General features: G+C 36.5%; 1 protein-coding gene across 4 annotated transcripts in view; it reads right to left on the reverse strand.

The window, feature by feature from the left end:
* The window catches only part of FNBP1L (formin binding protein 1 like), a 55,799-nt gene that overhangs the window by 27,135 nt on the left and 4,350 nt on the right, over positions 1–24,314 (reverse strand). For all 4 annotated transcript variants that reach the window (XM_027879982.1, XM_027879983.1, XM_027879980.1 and 1 more), the window contains exon 2: positions 1,601–1,716. In XM_027879982.1, coding sequence (XP_027735783.1) covers positions 1,601–1,716 — 116 coding nt within the window. The remainder of the gene's footprint in view (positions 1–1,600; positions 1,717–24,314) is intronic.

Here is a 24,314-nt window from a genome sequence, read left to right on the forward strand (position 1 = left end):
GCTGTCCAGACCCTCGTTGGCAGCAGGCAGGAGGTGCATGCATGCACTGTACAACATCTGTGCAGCAAGGCCTGTGCTTCCCAAAACTGTCATACTTACTGCACACAGACAGTCAGTCCAGTCATCTGACAGAAGGGGTACTCGACAAAGCTCTTTCATTTTTGAAAGACACTTCAAGAAAAAGCAATAGTTTTACCCCAAGTAAAATAATGAACAGAGAAAATTTCCCATTTTTAGTCAAATCCTTAAGTAATAATGTGGTGTTTCATCTTGCTAGCTGTGGAATGAAACTTTAAATACAATTAAGCAAACGGTATTTGTTCATACTATTTAATGACAAGATGTCAATAGATCTGTGCAAATAAAACGTTTCTATTTTTAAACAGACAACTGAAAACAAAGCAAAACTGGGCTGTGAACTGTGCCGTGCATGCTTCCAAGTTTTCTTTACCTTCTGAATTCCTTCTACACCAACTTTGGAAACATGGTCTTTATTTCCTTCCTTAGAAAAAAATTCCTTCAGTAAAGTAATGGGTTATTATGTTAGGTGAATATACACAACTGAATCAAAAGAAACTGATAAAGAAACCAAAAAGAAACTGATAATGAAACAAAAAATATTATGAGCAGCCTCATGAACATCCATACCCTCAGCTGTGAACCTCATTACTGTATTTATGAGGAAGGATTCCTCAGCTCTCTATCTGGTGACTATCTAGTTCGCCAATGATGAGATGATGGAAGAAACCACAGGAGAGAAGCTGTTCTCAGTTTTCAGTGTGACAAGGGCTACGCTGCAGCTTCAGCTGAATCCCCAGGGCAATTCAAGACAGCAAAGCTTACAGTGAAGGCAAAGACTGTGGTGAAGACCAACTTCACAGGAGTGTCTTACCTTAATGCCCCTTTTGGTAAAAATCATTCCTACTTTATTCTGAAGAATGTGCTTCTCTGCCATTTCACTGCTGCTACTCTCCTTGTATGATCCCTGAAGGGAAATTCCTACTGGACCTAAAAGATGTTTCACTTGGCAGCAACACAAAGTAAACTGCAGAGGTAAAGACAAAGGGTGGCTGGGTTACAGTCTCACCCAAAGGGAAAAGCTATGGAAAGGGTGCACATTAAGGACAGGAAGATCTGCTGCTTTCTCAAGTTCTACTCAATCATCTCAATCAGATTTCTTAACACAATGTAGTGCACCTCTTGCCAATTCAACATGAGAAATTAATTAGCAGCAGAGACTTGAATATTGTTGAGTGATCACACACACACAAATGTAGATAAGGATAATGCACTTTACAAAAAACACACTGAGAGTCAGTGAAAAAAAAATTACCATGGTTTTCCTTGTTCTGCACCAGACCTTTCTAGTTCAAAGATCTGAAGGGTGGGAGGGATGAGTGAGAGAGAAGGCAAAAACAAGCAAGTGCACACCCAAAAATGATTTTCTGTGTTGGACTGGTCTGTCATGAAAACAACTAGTGATCTAATTCACTCTGTAAATGAAAAACAGTCATTAAGTACAACATTACATACTCGCCCATCATCTGATACCACGATTTTAAGTAATTGTTAAGATCCTTTTGAATGGAAGAAACCTTACCTCAGTTGTTTTGCATAGTTTTGCTCAATTTCTATCCTTTCTTTCACAAATTTTGCATATTTCTCCAAGAAGTCAATGCCCCACTGTGTATGCTTGTCCAAGTTATCGAACTGATCCTTTAAAAACAAAAGGAAAAAAACCACCAGAATTAGTTAAGAATCACAGTAGCACCAAAAATTACACGTAATTTATTTATGAGTTGTGCTATGAGGGAATGCTTACTACTTGGATAGACATATCCAAGTTATAAAACAGTCATGTGTCTATATACACATACCAGGTTGTACTGCAAGTACAGATCTACCTCTTTATGCAAAACCAGCTCTAAATATTTGCATTTTAAGTTGTAAGCAGCCCTTGATGCAAATAAGTCCCAACGCAAATATGTCTTTTTTTCCTCTCAAAATCCTTTATTTCAAAAGTGGATCTCTTCCACCAAGACAACACACATAACCAAAGAGAGGTGGCAGTTTTAAAATGCAGGAAGCTATAATTTCAGTGGATACAAAAAACTATTTTCATGATTACCCACTGAAAGAAAAATAATATAAATTACAGCTGCATGACTAAATTGGGTGTAGTCTGCATATCAAAAACATTTATTAAATCAAAACTATATACACAGTTCACGATCAGCTCCAGAAGGAGATTCCAAAGAAAGCAAACCTGTCCTTAGCCATTAAGAAAGTTATAGAAAAGCAAGGGCACAAAACACAGACGAGAAACAGTTAAAAAAAAATAAGCCACACTTCCAAAAAAAAGGCTGTGGAATTTTGAATACATTAAACATCTTTGAAACCAATCTTTCACAGTATTATTCTGTACTGATCAACAGGTGGAGGATACACTAATTAGGACAAGTTGGAATTTTTTTTTTTAAAAAGTAGAAATATGGGGATACAGAATTAGGCAGGAATGAATAAAGGTAAAAAATACAGCCTAGCAGACACTTTACTCTAATGCATATTCTCATTTTATACTAAAAAAATCTACCACAGTGGAAAAATCAATAATTTTCAACTTACAACAGCATTTATAATAAATGTTTTTAATAGTTATTTAGTAATCCAAAAGGACAAGCAACTGCAGCATCAAAGGTTATGTCCTATATATGCTGAATCCAAATACACTTCATAGTAAATTTCAAAAATAAAAAGTAGAAAAAGAAAAGCAATAAGGCTCAAAGTTTATTTAACTTACACAGAACACTGTGAGGGTGTTTATCAGAAGCTATGTCTTGCAGATTCAGTAACTTGCCTGAACCTAATGAATGATGTTGACCTTTAGCATTAGCAATTTTAGTTCAATTTCAACATGTAGCAGGATGATTTAAAGTTAAATCAAAAAATGCCATAAAATGTTGCAGGACTTAACAATCAAGAAAAAGACATTCACTTAAAGAGATACCACATCAACACAACTACATACAACCAACAAGAATAAAAATGAAAAGAACCTAACAGGATTAAGGTTGCTCTTAAATCTTGCCTTGCAGGTCTCAGTATCCTACACCACAGACTAACAACCACCGCCATTGGTGCCTTGAACACTTCAGTCCCCTGCCAATGCAAGTACTGCCAACCAAAAGCACCCACCTTATTCCACCACCAGCCTCTGCTCCAGCCTCTATCACTCTCTCCATCAAAATCACAACCACCTTCCCTGATCTGTTTGACCAGAGAAACACATAAACACCCAAGAGACAGGAAAGGGACTAAAGATTTTAGTGTATTATTCTTATGTCTTACTTTATGCCAACTGGACACTTCAACACTCTAATCTTTTATAAATAAAGTGACGTTCCTGCTACTGTTTTCAGAAAAGTTATACACGCATTGTTTGAGTGTGTGAAGAAGGAGACAGTCACCATGCTGCAGTGCCAAACACAGCTGCAAATATGTAATACAGCATCAATCTCAAGAAGAATTTCTTTTTTATATTCCACTCATTTTTGTAATTACTCCTACAAGATTAACCTAGCATCCAAAAGAAGTTTCTAAAAGGTGCTTCTGGCATGAAGTCAACATCTAATGCCGTTAAGAAGAACTGACTTCCTTCAGCTCACAGCAGGACAAAGGCTTTGCTGTCCTACTTAGGCTCTTTAGTCCACAAAGCTCTCATTTGCCGCTAAGGTTTCATTAGCATTACCGAACACCACATTACTTATGTTTCCAAACATGCAACCAGAGAGGGTGGCTTTCCAAATATTTTGTTCAAACAAAAAAGAAGTCTACTGGTAAAAGTTCATTATCTGCTACTACTATGAATCTGGAGTGGAAAAAAGTAACATTTGACATGCTATTACATGCCATATAAGCAGCATTTCACTGACCAAGAGAAAAAAACCTTTTCCCCCCCCCTCCTCAATTCATCTTCTTCATCTGATTCTAAAAACAGTATGCTCTGTGCAAAGACAGCTTTGTAGGATTATCCCATAGCTTCACAATTTGTCAAATTATCTATGAACAATAAACCAGTGAATGAAAGTCTGTAGTCACAAAAATCACTTTACACTACTCTGTAAAGTTAATGAGCAGAAGATAAAGGCAACATCAATGAATAAGCAGAAGGGAATGGCCTTTTCTAAAGGCTTCTAGAGGTGAGTCACAAATTTACTCGTGGTCCTTTCAACTTCTCTCCAGAAGCATACATATTTGAGCTCTGGGCCTCAATTAAGCAAAAAGTTTTCTTTTCATACAGGAACACAATCAGCAAATCTTCCAGACTGCTACAAAGGAAACCAAAGTAATGTACTGAGATATAAGGCAAGTGATGTCTTCAATGGGAAGAAAAGAAAAAAAAAAAAAAGGAGCAAAAATGAGGCAATACTGTACAGATGAGAAAACAGACAAAACAGTTGCAATTAAAAGCTAAGTCTATCATTTCAAAATAAATATATCACTGTATTAATTTAGCTAGCTCCATCACAAGAAATGTGAAAACTGCATTAACTAGAGATGAACAAAAGACAATTAAAAAAAAAAAAGAGCACATCCTACAATATCTGGTGATCTACACCTCGATAAAGAAGTATGTTCCCTACAATATTTCCAGGCAAATATATATTGCTGTTTGTCTAGTAACTCCCCACACCTCTTAGCAGCTGAGCAGACAATTTTTGTAAAAAAGCTTATTAAAACTGAGGCTGACTATTATTAAACCAGTTAAGGTCAGCAAATGGATGGCAGCCCTAAGTAGGAACTGCCCACTCAAAAGCTGGAATGTAGTCCAAACTCCCTGCAGCAAAAAGAATCAAATCTGACACTTGACAAGGAGTTTGTGGCAGGTCAATACAGACTATTCCAAAATAAACGTCACCTCCCTGAATTTTCCTTCCAGATTATTAACTGGAACCACAAATCAATGTTACGAATAGGTCAGGTGCACGGTTCTGAAGTTATCTGCAGATACCAGGAAGCTTTACAGCAATAGCAGCTGAAGCATCAAAGCAAGGAGCCAAGCTGAATCAAAACTGCAGCGAAGACAAAACAGACTCTCCCGGGTTAAACTCCAGATTTGCTCTCCCCCTCTTGCAGACACTTGGGTTTTCCCCAAACAAGCCTCAAGAACCAATAGAAAGAAAAACATGGAGATCTCTTCAAAGGGATAAGCCTGGACGGAATGCTAAGCATAAATATCAAACCTTTAGTCTTCCTAAAGCTACCGGTAACTAGTCCAGACACTGGGCTAGTGTGGGAGGTTCAAATAAAAGGCATTAAACCAGACTGAGATTTTTAAAGGGTTAATGTACCCAGTTTTCATAATTTTGGAAAGCAATTCTACTTGCATTTAAAGCTAGGACTGTGGTATCCCAATCTGTAAAAAATCCTTCTGTTTTACTGTATTATTCTTTCACATTAAGTAAACTAGTTTACTGCATCAACATCAAGCTGTTGATTAGTCTCCCATTTCACTGACCTCCAGACAACACAGCTGAAAGCTGAATCACATTAAATACAGAAGTACATTGACTTACAAGCTGAAGAAACCCATCTCAATTAATTACATATGCAATATCTTGAAAATCTACCTAATAAAACATTTTATTTGAAATCATGACACTTTGCATTCATTATTCTACAATCATCTTATTCTCCTTTGACTCAAATGTACATCATTATTTCCATACTTTTATCTGACACAATTTTAGTCAGCATTACCCAAGTGATCTTATTTGTAGTTTTTGAGCACTGGCTCAAGATTAGTTTTTTTTCCCAATTCTTTGTTCTCCAAGCTGCCCAGCCAGTCTAAACTTCCAAGTCAGTGACTGGGAGATTAAAAACTCAATCCTGTATTTTGCTCTTTAAATTCTTAACACTTATGCTGTCTGGTATAAGGAAGTATATACCATGACAGCGTTCAGAGCATGGAAAATCAGGAGTCAGATCTTGTTCTGGAGGAGAAAAAAAAATTAAACCCTTGGCATCAAAAAAGCCCCAGTGCATTTATGGATAGAAATGTTGTATTTTATTATCACTTTATGAAAAGCAATGAAGTACTTTCAACTGCAAGTTCACAGTAATCCAAGTGAGAAAATGTGGCTGATTATATAACTTAACACTGATCACAGAAGTTCTTTATTCAATTAAAGCCCATGAGGGTTTATCAAATGAACCTGAATTATGGATAAACTTTAATGGCAGGTTAATTTCTGCATAATGTCCTTCTTTCCTGTATGATCAATACAGTAGAAGAAAAAAGGACCCAACTCTATTCAAGAAGTTAAATAATTTAAGTTACAAAACATTATGAAGTGACTACTTCACATATTAAGATTTTATAAAACTCTTACGAAATATCCAAATTGTTTCTATGAAACACTATGTAGCTTTTTTTATTTTTTTTAAATAAAGATCAAGGCCTTGAATTAAGTTCAAATGATCCAACATTTTATATGAATGAGGTATCTCCAGGTAAATTTATTTATTTAAAACAAACAAGCAAAAGCAATTAAAAAAAACACCACCTTTGCAGTGTTTGTACAAAGAACTACCTGATGCGCTACACTAAAAATTATGGGAATCATGATCGGACATAAATATATTAATGAGAACTTTCCAGTACACTGTAGTGTACCCTTCCCTATTTGTCTCCAGGACAAGTTAATTAAAAAAATGTATTTTAATTAGAGCATTTTACACTAATCTACTTCTGACAATACACTTCAGTTTTTCTGATCGTGGATACCTCTTCACTGTCTGTTTTGGTTTCTACTTCTGTCTCTATCTTCATGCATTCCTGCTTCCTTTTCTATCCTAGGATAATAGCTCTTCTATTTTACTGTCTGAACTGATTATCACTCCTCTGTATTCCTGCCTGCTTGTTTTTAAAATTATCAATTTGGTCTTCTGGTCTTTCTTTTCTCCTTGCAACTGCAATGTGTTTCTTTCTAACAGGCAGACAAAAGCTGCTTCCAGCTAAACAGTAGTTTATTTTTTCAAAACACTCTGTTAGTTTTATGTCTAAAAACTAACAAAGAGCTGTTTCTATATCAAGAACAAAAAAGAGTTTTGCTTTTCTGTTTTCTACAAGTTCTGGACTGTAGATTACAGACTAATCTGCAAATTATACCGAATTCCTCTCTGAAAACAGTCTAGGTATTACAGTTAAGAGAGTGGAAAAAATGCGGCTGTGAGCAAACTTAAAGGCTAAGCATTTTAGAGACTTAAAGATTAATATCAATGAGAACGTTCAGAGCATCAACATCAAAAGCCATTACACTGGAAATAAAGCAGAGTCGCTCAGATTTAGATGAGGAAAAAAAAGTTACAGGTCCATATACATAAATTAAACAGTACTTCACGTTTTAATTTCATATTACACTGTAGACTGTATAGGCATATGTACAGGATACTATGAAGAAATTCTACAAGTCTTCTGGAGACATGAAAAATAATTCCTGAAAAGAACTTCTGAAAACAGTTTGCAGGCTGACCTTCAGGACACAGAGCTATTTTGCTTGCAAAAATTAAGATGCTGGTGTTAACAGAAAACTGTATCACAGCTTGAAAATATTTAAGTGAGAAACTGTTAGAAATGCACAGTGCTTGATACACAAAGGAAAACAACAGGAATTAAAAAAATCACTTTTAGCTGGACAAAAGACTACTTTGCTCTAAGGAATAAAGAATTAATAAATTCATAGCATGAGCACAGTATGGAAAATCCATCTGCCCGTTCAGCTTTTGCATATAATCTTAAAAAGCAATAACACTGTCAACTTTGATTTTAAAAAGTCCATTTCTATGATTAGAAAAAATGTTTATGTGATAAAACCAGCAAAAACCTCAAAAGCAGTTCTGAACCACTGGAGCTCTAGCCACGCTGTAAGGTGAACTACACAGCAAGTCAGGTTTCTAAAGCAAATCTAAAAATGGAGAGCTGCAATTGAGGAAGAGAAATACAAAGTCTGTTTTTCTTTTTAAAGATGTCCTCAGAGCAGCAGCAAAGGAACTGCTCCGGGAACTTTAGATGAAAGTCAGGTCTGGCAGGAGGGAATGTCTTGTTTGACAGTTAACAACTTCACAGGTGTGACAGACACATTTATTTTCCAGGAAAGGGCAGGAATCTATCACAGGCAGAATATGAGTGGAAGCATTTGTGACTGCTTTTGGAATTAGCAGCTAGAATTACAACAGAACCACGTTCTGCCTCTGGAGATTAGCAGATCAGCTGAAAGACATTAGAGATTACAGCTGTGCACTCCAGTTCACCCACGCCACTGAATGGATCAGTCGGACTAATCATTAGATTTTAACAGCAATAGTTTTGTATCAGCAGAGCAAACTGACTGAAAGTGTTCATAGCTGGGACAGTGAACACCCACATTAAGAGAAGAGAGGAAAGGAACACACTGCCACAGACAACACCTCAACAACCACTCCTATTTGTCCTGCAAATGAATCACCTCCAGAATTCTTTGCTTAATGTACTGGCACGTTCATAAGAACTAAAATGGTGCATTTGCCTCACTGAATCATGATGTAAATTCAAATAAAGAAAACTTCAATTCTTTGCAGGTGCACCTATGGGTCTGCTTCTGTTTCTCTCAGGGAACCCCTGCTGTGTTTCCTGGCAGGATCACTGCCTGCCACAGACTGCAGGGAGGGCAGTTTCCTAAACACACCATCTCTTCCTCCTCAGGAATTTCTACCAACACAGTGTGTAGTAGCCAGAACATGGTTACAGTTATCCTTCCTCTCTGCTACCAATCATTCACCCCGTGCTTGTCAAGGAACAGGTTGTTCATTGTGGGTACGTGTCAGCTTTTACATCTCTACCAACAAGTCAGTAAGGAGGTAAGACACTGTGTCCCAAGCAAACAGAATGGACTTCCTTGCCATCACCACGAGAGAACAACAGAAATAAACACACTTGCTCCTATGAAGCAAGCATCACTAGAACACCAGCATACATGAAATATAGACCAGGAACTCCTACTCCGAAAACCAGATCAGAATCTACTCACTTGGCTTTCAAACAATCCCTTCATCTTATTAAACATTTAATTGGGAGGAAATTTTTTTAAACAAACTTAACCAGATTTTTTTACATATGCTCTTTATAGAGATTTTTAGAATACTTAGGTCTTATCTGCATTTGAAACAAAGCTTAATCCTGAAACACATAATTATCCACCAAGTTCTACTTTAAGCTTAATTCCCATTGTAACACACAACAGACCACTTTCAAACATCTCTATCCAAGACAATAGCAGATCACAAATCATACATTTTCAAGCATTACTTGATTAAAATAGCTGCCACCTTAACACAGGAACAGCATTACACTTGCCTTGTATATAAAAAGGACAAAATTATGTCCATTCCAGTAAACACAAAGAAAACTTACTTTCACCTTAGCCAAGCCAGAAAAGAGGCACTTCCTGAGTCTCCTGGGAATGGCTGAATGCTGTTAACAAACAGACTAAAGCATAAGTACATTTTAGTCCTAGTTATGTCACTTGGAAAAGGAGACAGGAAGACCAAGTTTAACCCTAAATGAAGTAGCTGTGATATGAGGCATCACAGTAAAAATTGCTACTACTGGTTGTACAGTGCCTAGATGCTGCTGCTCATTATAAGAAATAGTTGGAGAGAATCCCATCTCCACAGCAACACTGGAATAACAAAGTATCAAGCAGCGGGGCTATATGACAGTGAAGCAGCACAATACTGAATTTGCTGTATGACCAAAAGCCATGGGAGGCCTCATATGAAGCAGAAGTTCTATACAAAAACAGCACATTTACTGCATGATTTATGGCAGCCTGCAGAAAATCTGCAAGAACAAAGTATCTAGCCTGGGAAACAATGCTGCAAGACTTTTCTTTCTGAAAAACTGTGTAAAGAATCATTTAGTTCTTCAGTTAGAAAATATTATTACATGGCTTGACACTCAATGGACGAGGTGAATGTCTTAGTGCATGACTAAACCCATTGGTGGAACTACTGAAAACTTCAAAAACTCTTAAATGCCTCTCTACAAATTACAGATACTTCCACAATATTATTGCAATTGCATTCACAGGACACTGACTCAGCAAGCAGCCCTGACACTCTCCAGTTCCTGCATATGTGACTTAATCTCTGTTTGCATTCTGAAGGATGGTTTTTAAGAACTTGTAGGAGTGGGAAGGAGATCTTACCTACTTCCAACTTCTTCGGCAAATGGTTAAGCTCCTGCTGTGGCCAGTCTGGCAAGCACCTAACAAGCAGAGTATGCACTGGTTTTTTCCTCTCCATACACTAAGTGAACAATGTGCTCAAGACAAGAAAGGAGCGGTATCAATGTTACAAAGCAAGACAAGAGGGGAAAGACAAAGGTTTAGCAGAACACCTAGATGCCCTACATCACAAATTCAGAAAAGAAGACGCGCTGGCTTTGCTGTTCATTCTGTTGCAATGAGCCTGCATCCTCTGCTTTGCACAACACAGTCATTGCTCCATCCCTTAAATGTACAGGCACAACTCTGTGTGTACAGGCTGTGCTACAACATCTACACGCACACGGTAATACAATGGATGTTACCACACAGCTGACCCTGCTCTATTTAGGGAGATTTGCTGAACTGAAATTTGACATTTAAAATAACTGTTAGTTGGCATACAACTTCAAGGCTATACTATAGACTATACCAGAGTTCAGAACCATCACAGTCATAGCTCTGAACTCATCAAAAAGCCAAGATGCCTGTGATAGCAAGTGATTCAAATTTAAAACAAGGAAGTACTTTCTGCCAGCTGAGGGAAGCGAAAAAGAAGGGAGAGTATCAACTTCCCTCACATCCAAATATCACTTCCTTGTATTTATCTGCTCAGCTATAAAGTAGACTGTTCTGAGGATACCATTTTAAACTGACCTAAAAACTATAAACTGTTTAACAAGTACGATGCACAAATCCCATGCAGACAAGTGAATTTAGTGTGTTTCACAATTAAAAGATGAATATTTAGGCCTTGTCTCAATAGAATAATTAGAAACAAAAGAACCTATCTGGTATGGGCTGAATCATATTGTTTATCATTCCGACAATTAGGGCAAATATAGTATAAAATATCTATACAGAATCCAGGCACTGAGTATCAGCAGTTGAACTTCACCATTTAAACACACAGAGAAAAAGGTATATCCGTGATATATCCCTTACAGCTTTTCTCATATGTATTTAATAAGGGTGCACGTGGTTTAGAATCTTAAACTCATGTCAACAATTCCTTAAAAAAATGTATTCCGAGGCACTATTTCTAAACAGCGACTGGAGGGAACAATGAACTCATAATATAAAACTTACAGCACGAGAATAAAACAAACATATCCTTGTCTGTAGTTGATTTCTCACAATAGGTGCAATTACAACATCCAGTAAACCTACAAGAACTTGGTACTAAAATACTATACAGCAGATCTTCTGGTAACATGAATCTTTTAGCTTTAAGCACACACAGACAAAATCTCCTTATTTAGCATAGCTCTGATAAACTGTTTCAACTACTCTCTATTCCTATATGCAGGAACTTACAGTGAATGCAACTGGAATATAAGAAGGTATTTCCCACTGTTATTATCAGCTCCCACCAGACAGATTTAAGACAAAGGCACATACCTTACATTTGTTGCTACTGGTATTTAACAGATACAACCTACTATATAGTTTGACAACAAGTATTTGCTCTTCTAAATCATTCAGAGTAAGATACCTATACCCAGGTATTTTGATCAGCCCTTCAATCTTATTGAACTAAATCAGTAAGTAGCCTTGTATGGTGTAGGAGAGGCTGCAAACACTAACACAGTCAATCACCCCCAGACTGTTCTGGGCACATTCCCCATTACATGGGAGCAGCCACTGTTCGGTACTAGGGAAGATCAGAGGTCATGGGGGACCACTCGGGTACACAGTTATGGAGCTGGAAGGCTCTGGACTGATTTACCATAAGCTCTTTGGTTTTGTCAACTCAGCAGACTAGGGGATTTTCCTGGGACAATTCCTACTGCAAGGTGAACTTCCCTTTTCACTATCACCTGTGAATATTTTAGTGTTCAAGAGAAAGACTATAGTAGCCACATCTTTTTCTCTTCACAAGTATCTTGCAACAGTAAATACTTTTCAAACTTGATTATAAAACCAGATCCATATATTTAATAGGAAATTACCACAGCAGTAAATTAGAGCCTTCCTATCTTCTTTGGGACATTATTTCAGATACAGATAACACTCTGGAAGAGAAAAATCAAACACACACACAAACCCCAATAACAACAAAACAACAAACACCCGAACTCCTAAAAAAACCAAAGCAAAACCAACATCCACACAAAAATCATCCTCTATTTGCAGTGGAATCTATTGTATTCACTGTTTTTACAGGAAAATTCATAGTAACATTAACATAACTGAATAAAGAATTTAAACTAAAACCAGATGTTCCTACTGGCACCTTCAAAACAATGGAATTTTTCAACGTTTTGTGATTCAGATAACATTGAAATGTAACACAATTCTGCTGTGTATTAATCTCAGAGTTTTTGAGATATGAGCCTAGAAATATATAGTAAAGTCTTCCTATACTTCACTACAGACTTTAGAACCATAACTTCTATTGGGAGAAGAACATTAAAATTATTCAAAAAATCTTTTTTTTTTCCCTAGTAGAAACGTGCTTTTTTGGTAAATCAAATAATATAAACACATGCTGCTTCTCTTCCAGAAATGTATTTTTCCTTGCCAAATAAATTAAAAAGGAAACAAAAAGAGCAATGTGATTTAAGCATAAGCATATGCAATTCCATTACAACAATTACATTTTTAAAAAGGTAAAACAACCCTATTACAGCATATTTGGTCATAAAAGCTGTATGCACAAAAGCTGAGAACTCCATTGTACTGAAAGAAAACCCCACATTTTTAAACTGTCATAGCTGGGTTCCTCATTCTTTCCAAAACATAAAATGCCTAAACTCAAAACAGCTCAGTTTCATACTGTTTCTGTAATCCAGCATATAAAAAAGACAACGGGCTCCATAAATATATTCCACAGCACTTGAGGAGTTCAGTAGTGAAAGCAAGCAAATTCATAGCATAATCAGTGCAAATACCTGAAGCAAGACCAATTGTACTCACAATTCAGGACAGAAGTCAACATGAGTGACAGGGTCACATCTGGCAACAGTGACACCAGACTACACCGATTTCTTTTTGGAAAGCCAATTTCTCTTTGAGAGTCAAATGAACAGCCAGTGTAGAAATTAAAAGGTACTTCAGCAGAAACCTACCTTCTGCAGTTACTGCCTTCCTGACTAAACTAATAAAACACAAAGGTATTCACACTAAAATACAGTGGAGATCAGAGAGGTATGGATGAACAAGCATCAAATCTCTGTACTTTATCTGTGACTGAACCTCAAGGTTCAAAACTGGGCCCAGTATAGTTTAACTTGTTGATCAAGGACTCGGATGAAGGGGCAGAAGCCTCCTTAGCAAGTTCCCAGCCCACCCCAAGCCAGAGGAGTGGCCGATACCCAGAGGGCTGGGCAGCCCTTCAGAGGGACCTCGACAGGCGGGACAGATGGGCAGAGAAGAACTGTCTGAAATTCAACAAAGGCTTTGTACTTGTACTTTCCTTTCAGAATCCAGTTCTAACCAAAGAACCCTAAATAACTACTAATCTTTATTGCATGTTGATCTGTAAGTAGAAGAAAGCACCACAGTCTTTCTCACACCTTAAGACATAACCATTCCTGCATTTTATGTCCTTTATGCAAAATCTAATTATTTGCAATTTTGCTCTTCAACATGAAATGCTACTCATGTCTTCAGTAAGCACTCATTTCACTAAGTCTTCATGGAATTAAAACAGCAAAATATTAAACAATGAGTGATGAACCTCTGTAAATAACCCCTGCGCTAGGAATTGTCAAAAAATACTAAAAAAATTCTGACAGCCTCAAACATTGAATAGAACATGACAATGACAAAACCACAAAACCATTTCTTTCATACTGAATAAAATTTGTCTTTTATTACATTGACTATAAAACTGAAATCATCTAATTGCACACGGTAGTTCCAATTTTGTTTTTAACATTATGAGTTGGATTAAAAAAAACACTGAAAATTGACATTTCATATCTGGGGAGCCTTAACACTTTATTTCCTAGCAAAAACATTTTCAGGTCAGTGATTAAAGCATGGCAATTTGTAGTCAAATCCACAGTATGATTTTGTGGTAGAAAAAAATAAAAATCAAGTGCCTTTCCCCACGTATCTGTCTTTTTAGTTTTGTAAGTCACGACACATCAATATGTAAAACCTTGCATAACTTTTTGAAATAAAAGAAATAAAAAAATGAAATGTTATTCACTTAATTAATCTCTATCAGTACCTGTATTTAGCATATAATAGGAAATTAGACACCAATCACTTATTTTTTCTCTGAAGAGAATGATTCAGGAAGGAATTCTACATTTCTTCACTCTGAAGTAATTTCACTCCTCTGTGAATTGAAAATAACCTTGCACAATCTAGAAAGACTTATATAGGAAGAGAAATACAGAAGAGAAAGATTACTGCTTGCAATTTGACCTTGGCATATGAAAGAGTCATTCAGAGAATTAGATTTTAGCCCAAATCATTTAAATGAATGTGACCCTGATGTTAATGGCATGAAACATAGGTTAACTCTTGGTATTTCTTTAATTACAAAAAGAAAGCCTATATTGTAATACATGAATACATTTCTTTTCAGTTCCCAAAGTTATACTGGACTTGGTTTTATTGTAATTGTTAAAAATTTATTTTTTAAATTAGCTTTTAAATATATAAGCAGTAACCAACTCTGATGAGATATGCTCAGCATTAACACATATTTGGCATTAGTTCATTAGGCTGGAAATACTGATTTGAATCAACTGGTTCCAATGACAACACACTCCTAACAGTAAAACTAAAGTTTCTCTCTTTTGGTTACATACAAACAATACAAAATTTTTATGCTGCTCAAGAATACATGATAGCACAAAGTAAATGCTTGAATTGCTAGCACTCCACAAAGCAGCTCATTCACAAAAACAACTATCATCTAGTTACTTCATACAATCAACAGTAACAAGAGAGTAATTTAAAAATAATTTAATGTTCTCTGTTATGGTTCCCAGCATCCATCTTAATGGCTGTCACCAACATTAGTGTCATTTGCTCTACTTGCATGTTAAAATCATGCTGAGATACAATGTACTAATATCTTAGTAATAATAGTTTTAACTAAGCCTATATGAAGTGTCTTGGTTGATACAAAACTTCGTTGCTGAAGATTATTGCAAAGATTTCGCATCGGGTATTCCAAACTCAAAAATAAACTAAAAAGCTACTTAAAATTTTCACCCATGCTGCAAAACAGTTTTCCCCATTTCAACAAACAACTGGAGAGATTACACAATACACTTATCACCACATCTGCACAGTCATCTCTGATTTCTGAATCTGTGCATCTTGGAAACAATTCTATTAATTTTTACAACTGTAATGCATAAACTAATAACAGCTTTTTTGCAATAAAACAGATGTAATAGGTAAAGAACTTAAACAGAAACAAGTAGATTCCCAGTAATTACAGCAGAAAATGAATGGCAATAAAAGTGGGCCACAACATCAATAAATACTCAATTAGCAGATAAATACTGAGGTGAAATTAGGTATGTAAAATCATGGAGAAAACACTGAATAAAGGTGCCTTTCCAAGACGCAACTTGGGTTTCCCAACATTAATGTAGGGTAACAGCAAACCAACTGTAATGCAAATAAACTACTTGCAGCTGAAACAGTAAACGGTTTCCAGCCAGATTAACGTAATTGGATGAGAAATAAGAAATACTACCTTCTGTGCCAGATGGAATTAAATACGGCTTCAGTGGAAATGCCTCTTCACATACTGTCCTTAGAGTCAAAAGTTAAACACATAAGCACATTTAACACTATCTAAAACATATCTACTATTGTTTCCACTCATGAAAGTTAAAGCAATGGCGGCTGCTGAAAAGTGCTCTCCATATGGAAATACTGATTATGAAAGCCTTCTGAAATAGGAACAGGAAAGCCTTCAGAAACACCTCTCTAGGCGTTGCAGCTGTTTTATACCATATTATAGAGATGATAAGCACAGATCATACAAAGACCAGAAGGAAACTACACACATCAGAAAGCGTGCTGTACCCCAAAAGACCACCCTACAAATAACTTAATGTAACTTCTACTTCTTCACCATGCTCTTTGTTCTTCTCCTTTCCTCATTAAATAGAGGTTAATACTAATCAGAATACTAAGCTGAAGCAACTGAATTGTTTTGTACAATTATGTACAAAGAGAGTCTAAACAAACTAAAAATTGAGCAAGTAAATCATCAGGAACTTGTAGCAAATGAAGATCAAATGCAAATGTGTTCAGGAAAAAGACAAGAAGATTCTGACAGCAAAAAAAATTGCTTACGATGTTAGGGTGCCATTCCTGATATAAACTTACTATTGAAACAGCTGTAGTGGCAGAGACTATTGAAAGACAAAGGATCCAACTACAAGCAAAGCCTCAAACCCCTTTTACTTATGACAGGAATATACAGATTTTTTTTTATATTTTTCAAGCACCCTCGTCATCTCTTTACAAAATATAGTAACACCTTAAAAAATATTTCTTACAATGAAGGTAAACTGCATACTGTGTTACTTTGAGATAATTAAAATCAACTGGAAATACATGAAAAATTTGCAAAGTGCTCTTGAAGAAATGCTTTAAAACTCACCACCTTCCTTAAACAACAAAACCCCCTTTACAGCACATAAAAGATTTTTTTACACTGACTGATAAAGGATAGGAAGAACAAACACCATGAAGAGTTATGCTATCTTCCTAACAGATTAACTGTAACAGTCCTAAAAGTATCACAGGCAACATCCAAACAACAGTTACACTAACTTGGGAGATATGGGGGCATGATCCTCTTCCCACAAAGGAACAGAAGTCAGCAAAAATAAAAATCAAACCTCTTTTCCAATGACATCATGAAGAAAAACAGTCAGGAAAGCCACAAGTTTCAGGTCTGACTTACAGTCTGATTACACCTGTATGATAAAAGTTTGAAATGCTAAGTACAAAGTACTACAGACAGTCTATCTTGTATCGTAAGAAACATTTACATATAAGGTCTTAGAAATTCACCGTTCCCAGTTTTCCAGCATCCAGTGTATATATAAACTAACAGCAGTATTCCCATCTAAGGTCTGTATAAAGATGAGACAACAGCTCTCCCTCCTTTCAGAATTAAAACTTAAGGTAGAAGCTTGTGCCTGAAGCACTGATATTCCACTGGACCCCATAACTGAGGAAAGCATGAATCCTGGCTGTTCAGCACCATCACCTCCAGATGATTACATATTTTCTCAAAAATTGCAAGGTATTTTATACCAATGATGTCAAAATGCATTCATTACACAGCCCACAATTACAGCCTTAAAGTTTACACCAGAGAGAACATGGAAAAACATTTTATCTAAGAATCACTAAGCATAAATACCACTGGCATCTCATCTTTAAGAATTTGATACCTCTAAACAGATTATTTCAGTTCAACTATTGAAATTTCAGTGAAACTAAATGACAACCCCTCAGAACTGAAATGATTGGAAGTCACTGGGTGCTAAGACATCCAAGCACAAAGAACAGCTCACACACAGCCTCACACTGGCTTTGTTTGCACCTATTAAGGTTTTAATATGCAGAGCCAATTCCTAGTTCTACAAAACTCTAATTCCAATCCACTAATTGGATGTTTCTTCCAGTAAAAACTTCTTGCTGAACACAACTAACTACTCCTACCTTGCTATTTCCCTCTCAAGAATGCAGAACATAAAGCTGAAAGTCAGGGAACCACCCTTGAATCTCTTAAGTTCTAAGCTAGTGCAGGAGGAACTGAAGAATTGTTCCTGGAAAGGTAACAATTACACTCTCTAGCATCAATACCAACATGAAAATGTTTTTTTTTAAAGCCATTTTAGAAAGAAGTTGCCCTTGTTATTATGGAGTGTGATTATTATTAACAAGGCCTCAAACTTAGGGAGATAGGTCAAAAGATCTGGGTTAAGAAATGCAAAACTTCAGCAGAAATAACACAAAAGGCCTCGAGTCTTTTCCTAAACAAAGAAGCAATTAAGATAAACCAAAACAAATAACCCACAACCCCTATCTCCTCAGTCTCAACCTAAAGACCTAATCAGACCACCACACCTCTTGCTACAGGAGTAAATATTTGAGTATCATGCAGAGCCAGGATACTTCACAGAACTGCTCAGCTTGCCTCCCATGGTGACATTTCTATTTAAGTTCCATAGAACTGTACAGTCCACATTCCCCTCGCATTACTTATGATGCAGAAAAATCCCAAGCATTTGGAGTTTCCTGATAAGTTATATTTATTTTCAAGAAATTAATTTTTCCACTTTTAAACATGTCATCTTCTAAGGCACGAGACCTATCCAGATATTCCAGTCTGGTTTTTACCACCTTATTACAACATGCTGAAGAACTTTTCAAGACAAGTTCATCCTTTTCTTCCCCTCCTCCAACCAAATACGTAATATCTTCTTGACCATACTGCACAGATCTCAAACGTCATCATCTACTGTTTAGCAAAATTTGTAGATAATAAAAACCACAGTTATTAAGATAAAATGTTTAATTAAATTATCTATAAATCCTTTGAGAGCAAAATTTTCTCCATTCAGAAATGCAAGAACATGACCCTTTTCTCCTAAATCACAGTTCACAGCAGCCCAAGCTCATAAGCCTAAAAAGAGATCCATTAAATAATTAAAGAAAATAACAAAACATCAGTAATTGTTGCTAATTTAAATAATGTAGTGCAGCAAATATAAGCTACAGGTAAAGCTAGTTTGCAAATACTCCCTCTCAAAAAAAAAAAAAAAAAAAAAAATCCTCCTCTGAAAATTTCCTGAAGTGCAATACTTATTCTCAAGCACATTAATGAGTTTCACTGATCCTGTAAGATCTTTGCTCATAAAGTGAACAAATACCAGTAAAATTAAATATGTAGATGAGTACCCCACTATTAGGGTCTAAATAAAAGTAGATCTTAGGGGGATGAGGGAATCCATATTTGATTTCAGAACAAAACTGTTTTATCAGTCCTCATTAACAGACCTTCAAAGAGTTTTCCATTTACTAATCAAAAATTTCAACTTGTTTTCAGAGAAAAAGATAAAACATGTTTCATTAAAATGCATATAATGTGCATCATATCTTTAGAGCTACTGCACTTTATATTCCTTTCTTTCACCTGAGCATTTGACTTCTTTCCCGAATCTCAAGTCTATATTCTAGCCTAAATATTTCTTTTTTTTTTTCCTTTTCTGAAAATTGATCTCTTTCCAGCTGTTCCAATATCTGCAATCTTTACCCATTCTCCAGCCATCTCATTTCTCAATTACAGCACATCCTTTTCTCTGGGATTGGGACATCATCATTTCACCTGCATGTTTCTTAAGCATTATCCTTTCCTGTCTCTTTGCATCCTTCTCTATCGCATCAAACGTGAGCTTCTTAACCTCACTTTCCAGGGCACTGCTGGTTGATTCCAGCTTATTAGCTCATTATACCCAAGGATTACTGTTTGCTTTTCTTGAGACTCCAACACTCCCTTGTACATTTCAACAAAAATTTCCTGTGTTCTCTTACGTTGCTTGTGTGTTCTTGCCCTGCAAACGTGACAAAGGTCCACCCCATCGCCACCCTTTGCTTGCAAGGGTTTCCAAAGAAAGTTAAGATGCTGCAGTTGAGATCACTGCCCTTCGTACTAAACAACATTAGATTTTGCATAACTCTCATTTGGCATGATGACTAAATGACCCAGCCCCTGCTGGAATTCAAAGTTAATTGGATCGGGGATGCTCTTTATACTCTGAGTTTGTGTAGAACGCAGCACAACACAAGGCCACCATGGGACTAACAGTACTAGGTACTACATCAACACAAACACAAAATACACTCCAACTATCGATTACAGATGACAAAAACCCGAAATACTCCTCTAATTGTGACTAACTTCATGTAGATAGGGTGGAAATTGCAGCACAATTAGATGCCATAACAGGTCGCTGAAACAGGAACAATTATTATTATACAGATTTTAACACTTATTATACAGATTTTAAAAAGTGCTGGGCATTATAAACATTACAATTCCCTCTTCCAGAATATTCTCTGCTGCAGAGACAGCCAACTGCATTGCAGCACAGGTGTTGCCTTGGATTCACATGAATCAATTATTTTCCCACTCACAGCTACAATAAAACTCTATGCCACCCAGACCAAATGCTTATTTGATGGTATCATTTGAAAAGCAAAATATTATTTACTTTCTCTGAAAGAAGTGAAGCATCTGGGTTAAACACAAAGTGTACACAACACACTCAAAGAAAACCCCCTCAATTACTCTACCAACCAGAATTTACAAAGTGAGGTTTTCACACCCACTTGAATTGGGCATCCATCACCAGAAGGAATCCAGCAATCAAATGCTCTCTTTCCAAATGATTTACAAAGCAGACAAATATCCAAAAGGCACACCCATTTCCACCACCTTCACTCACATCTGGTTCCCGCAAGTACGCCAAAAGTTAGGGCTGCTTCTCAACTCTCTATTGTAATTCCTGTCTTATTTCAGAAGTTCTTTAGTACTTAAATAACTCCAAATGCAAATCTAGTGGATGTCATTTCACTGCACAACACTGCAACGAACTTAATGTGGAACTACAAAAAAGCATGTTGTGCTATTTCTTGTGTACAGCCAGGGAGAAGTGATTTGCATGGTACTTGCCTCCTCTACATCCCCAACACAGCAACTCTACCAGCTACTAAATAGCAAATTAACTCTATCCCAGCCAAAACTACGATACAAGCCTAAGGGTTACACGGGGACTACGAAAGAAATGGTGAACTCTCTCAGCAGTACACAGCAGATTTTTTCACCCACTGAAGTGAGAAATTTTAAATGGTTACTCCAAGCAGACATTCCAACCAAAGGCTATCAGGTCGTGAGTTCCACAGTACAGCCCCCAGAAAATTCAGGTACTGCAATTTTAGCTCATAGTAAGACCACGCTTCTCCTCTGAAAGCTGTAAAAAGTAACAAAACTATGGACATATGTACAAACCATGATGCCAAAAAGCAGTTTCAGCAGTCTAATGCCCTTTCCATTGTAAATGACAAATCAGAAGCAGAGTTCTGACTAGAGAAAAAAAAGAAAATCACCAAAAACGTATTTGTGAATCTCACATGTAACTAGAGCAAATTTCCATACAGTAAAAATTATCAGAAAATTCAGTACACCCAAAATAAAACCCTTTCTTGTTCTTGTCACCTAGCAGGAAATACCATACTCCCACCACTCTCCTCTTAGACTAGAACTTGTAGCCGAGAAAAACAAACAGCAACTCAGAAATTTATTGCAGATAATTCTGTAAACAAAGTCAGTGTAGAGGGTCTGCATTTTAATGAAAACCAGAAGGCTTTTATTAGTACAATACTTTTTTTCCTTCTTTTCCCATCCAGCTGAAGCACTGACATACATCTGAAGACAAACCTCCTAACTTTCTGCCAAGAGAGCACTGGGCCTGGGGTACGTAAGCTCACTAGGGGCAGAATGAAACAAGCTGATTGGAATTTTCAGCTCTCACTGAACAGTTTGTTCACCATTATAAGGAAAAAGCTGAACATATCTGGACTTTGGGGAATTCTTTTTCTACCAAAAAGAATTCAAGTTGCTTAAAAAGTATGCACATGTGTGCTAGGAAGAAGGAAAACTTAATCTGAAATGTGTTAAATAACTTCCCCTCCATAAAAAAAAATAGTACACCCTGTGCTACTCAATTACTGGCTTTACCAAGCACACTAAAAAGTGCTCTACAAATGTAAGGACTGAAGTACTTAACTACTGTATTAATAATAGAGGGTCTCATCCAGATCAATCCAGCATAAGAACTAATTTAAATACAACACTAATTAACTTTTTGAAATTTTAGACTTATTTCAGTAGGTCTGCAGCATCAGTGACAACTCTATACAAGCATTAACACAAACCTTCTGTCTTCCAGTATTTACTTGCCAACAGTTGAAAACACAAATCATACCTACTTGGGCACCCCTCACCACACGAACACACTGACAACAGACTTTTCTCTACTCATGCTTTTCCTCATCCTGAATTCTGATGGATTTGCCATTCCAAAGGATCATCACTTTGACAGATTCACTCTTAAATGAAATCCTCTGCTTGGCTGAGATAAAAGATCTTGCCATCTCCGACAACCTCCTGCTTTTCTCACTCGGGAAATCAAATGCCAGCTGTAGCATTTAGAATCTTGATACAGGCAACTCTCAGATTTTTGTATTACGAATAAGGATACTATAGACATTTTTATAAAAGGTAGCAATATTTATTCCAGATTAGTAAAGTCTCATGTTTGTTTGCACAAACTTCATTGAAAAGCATATGCATTTCTAAGTACATAAACAAGTGGGGTCATAAATAAAAACAGATGCGTTTTTAATAGATATCAGGCGATAAAATTTTCAAAACTGAAAATGAAATACCTTCTAAACAGATAGTCAAGGACACGTGTGTGCATTCTTAAATTAAATTATGCTTAACATCAAACCCAAACTGATAAAGTCTCATGACAATGACACACCCCTTCCCGGAAAAAATCAGTGAAAAGGTCAAATGTTTACGAACCAGACAATTGCTGGAAAAATGTGGACAAACATTATTTCCAACTAAAGCTCGATACAATTGTTTTCACTCCAAAGCCTAAAGTAACTACACTTTCAATAATCAAGTGTTTGATCCCGACGTAACTTTCTGTTTGGAAATCTCAGAGCTCTTCACAAGGATGAGATAAGCCACACAACAGTCCTTGGGAAGGACTGGAACCTCACAGAGGCATTTTATCCATCATGTTACCCAAGACAGAGGAAAAGTACAGCCATTCCATGCATCTGGAAAACTCTGTCATTTTATACTTTAGCCACGAGACACATTCCTCACACACATCTGCAGACCACGACAGCAAGAGCACTGAGTGAAGAGAGAATCCATACAGAGGACTGACTGCAAACTGTGGGCTAAGGAAGAAATCCCAGGGCGGGGGGTGATGATCCATATTCCATCTCTCAAACATCTACACATTAAATGGAATACTGCCTTTACCAAAGTATATGTTGGCACACTGGAAAGTAAGTTTACAAAATATTACGATTCAAAAGCACAGAAGAACTTCCACATGGGATATGGTTTGACGTTTAGAATCATTTACTATGTTTTTACCACTGCTTTAACAATGCTAGTGACTACATAACCACAGTCATGTTAATTGTAGAGAAAGGTCTCTCAGTTTCAAACCACCTGGGAAAAACCTTTTATTTAGCTAAAAATAATCAAATTTTCTAACCTAGTGAACAAAAATACAATAAATAATTACAACAGAAATATGCTGTGTAATACTTAGCTACTTTTTGAACTTTTACATATTTACACTGTGTGGATGTTTTCCATGTATAATCACACTTAACAACTTTTTAGATTAGACATCACACAATTTATCTTCTTCTAGAAAAAGAGACCATGATTTTAAAAGAAGGAAACAATGTCTGAAACAGGCACTGAAAGCACAAGAAAATTTTTAACAGCTTTTGAAAAATTACTGACGAGTAATTTAATATTTTTATAAATAGAACTAGGGTTTAGGCACAGAATAAATTTTGTTTAAGTAAAGATTAAAAAGAGCACATCACCAAATATACTTTGATCTTTCTTTGGTCCAACATAACTAATTTCTAAAATACTATTCTACAGTGCCAGTGGTTTCTTAATTATAAAAGATGGTGTGCTTCTGGCCCCAAGGAGCTCACAACAATAGTATCATTAAATCTTCTACAGCCTTTTTTTTTTAATCAGGAAATCTGAGCACAAAAGCCCTCAGCAAAATTTCTGCTTTAAATATTTATCAGGAGGTGAGAAACAGATGGCTAGACTGGTTCTACAGTCTACAGACTGAAAATGTTCTGACATGGTATTCAAACTCTTTTTCTGCCAACTGCCATTAAGGGGTTCACAGGGGTTTGAAAGACAGAACATGCATATAAAGTCAA

The sequence above is a fragment of the Empidonax traillii genome, unplaced genomic scaffold, assembly GCF_003031625.1.
Source record: "Empidonax traillii isolate 1590-97213 ecotype Southwest subspecies unplaced genomic scaffold, ASM303162v1 scaffold62:size2133460, whole genome shotgun sequence".
NCBI lineage: Eukaryota > Metazoa > Chordata > Aves > Passeriformes > Tyrannidae > Empidonax > Empidonax traillii.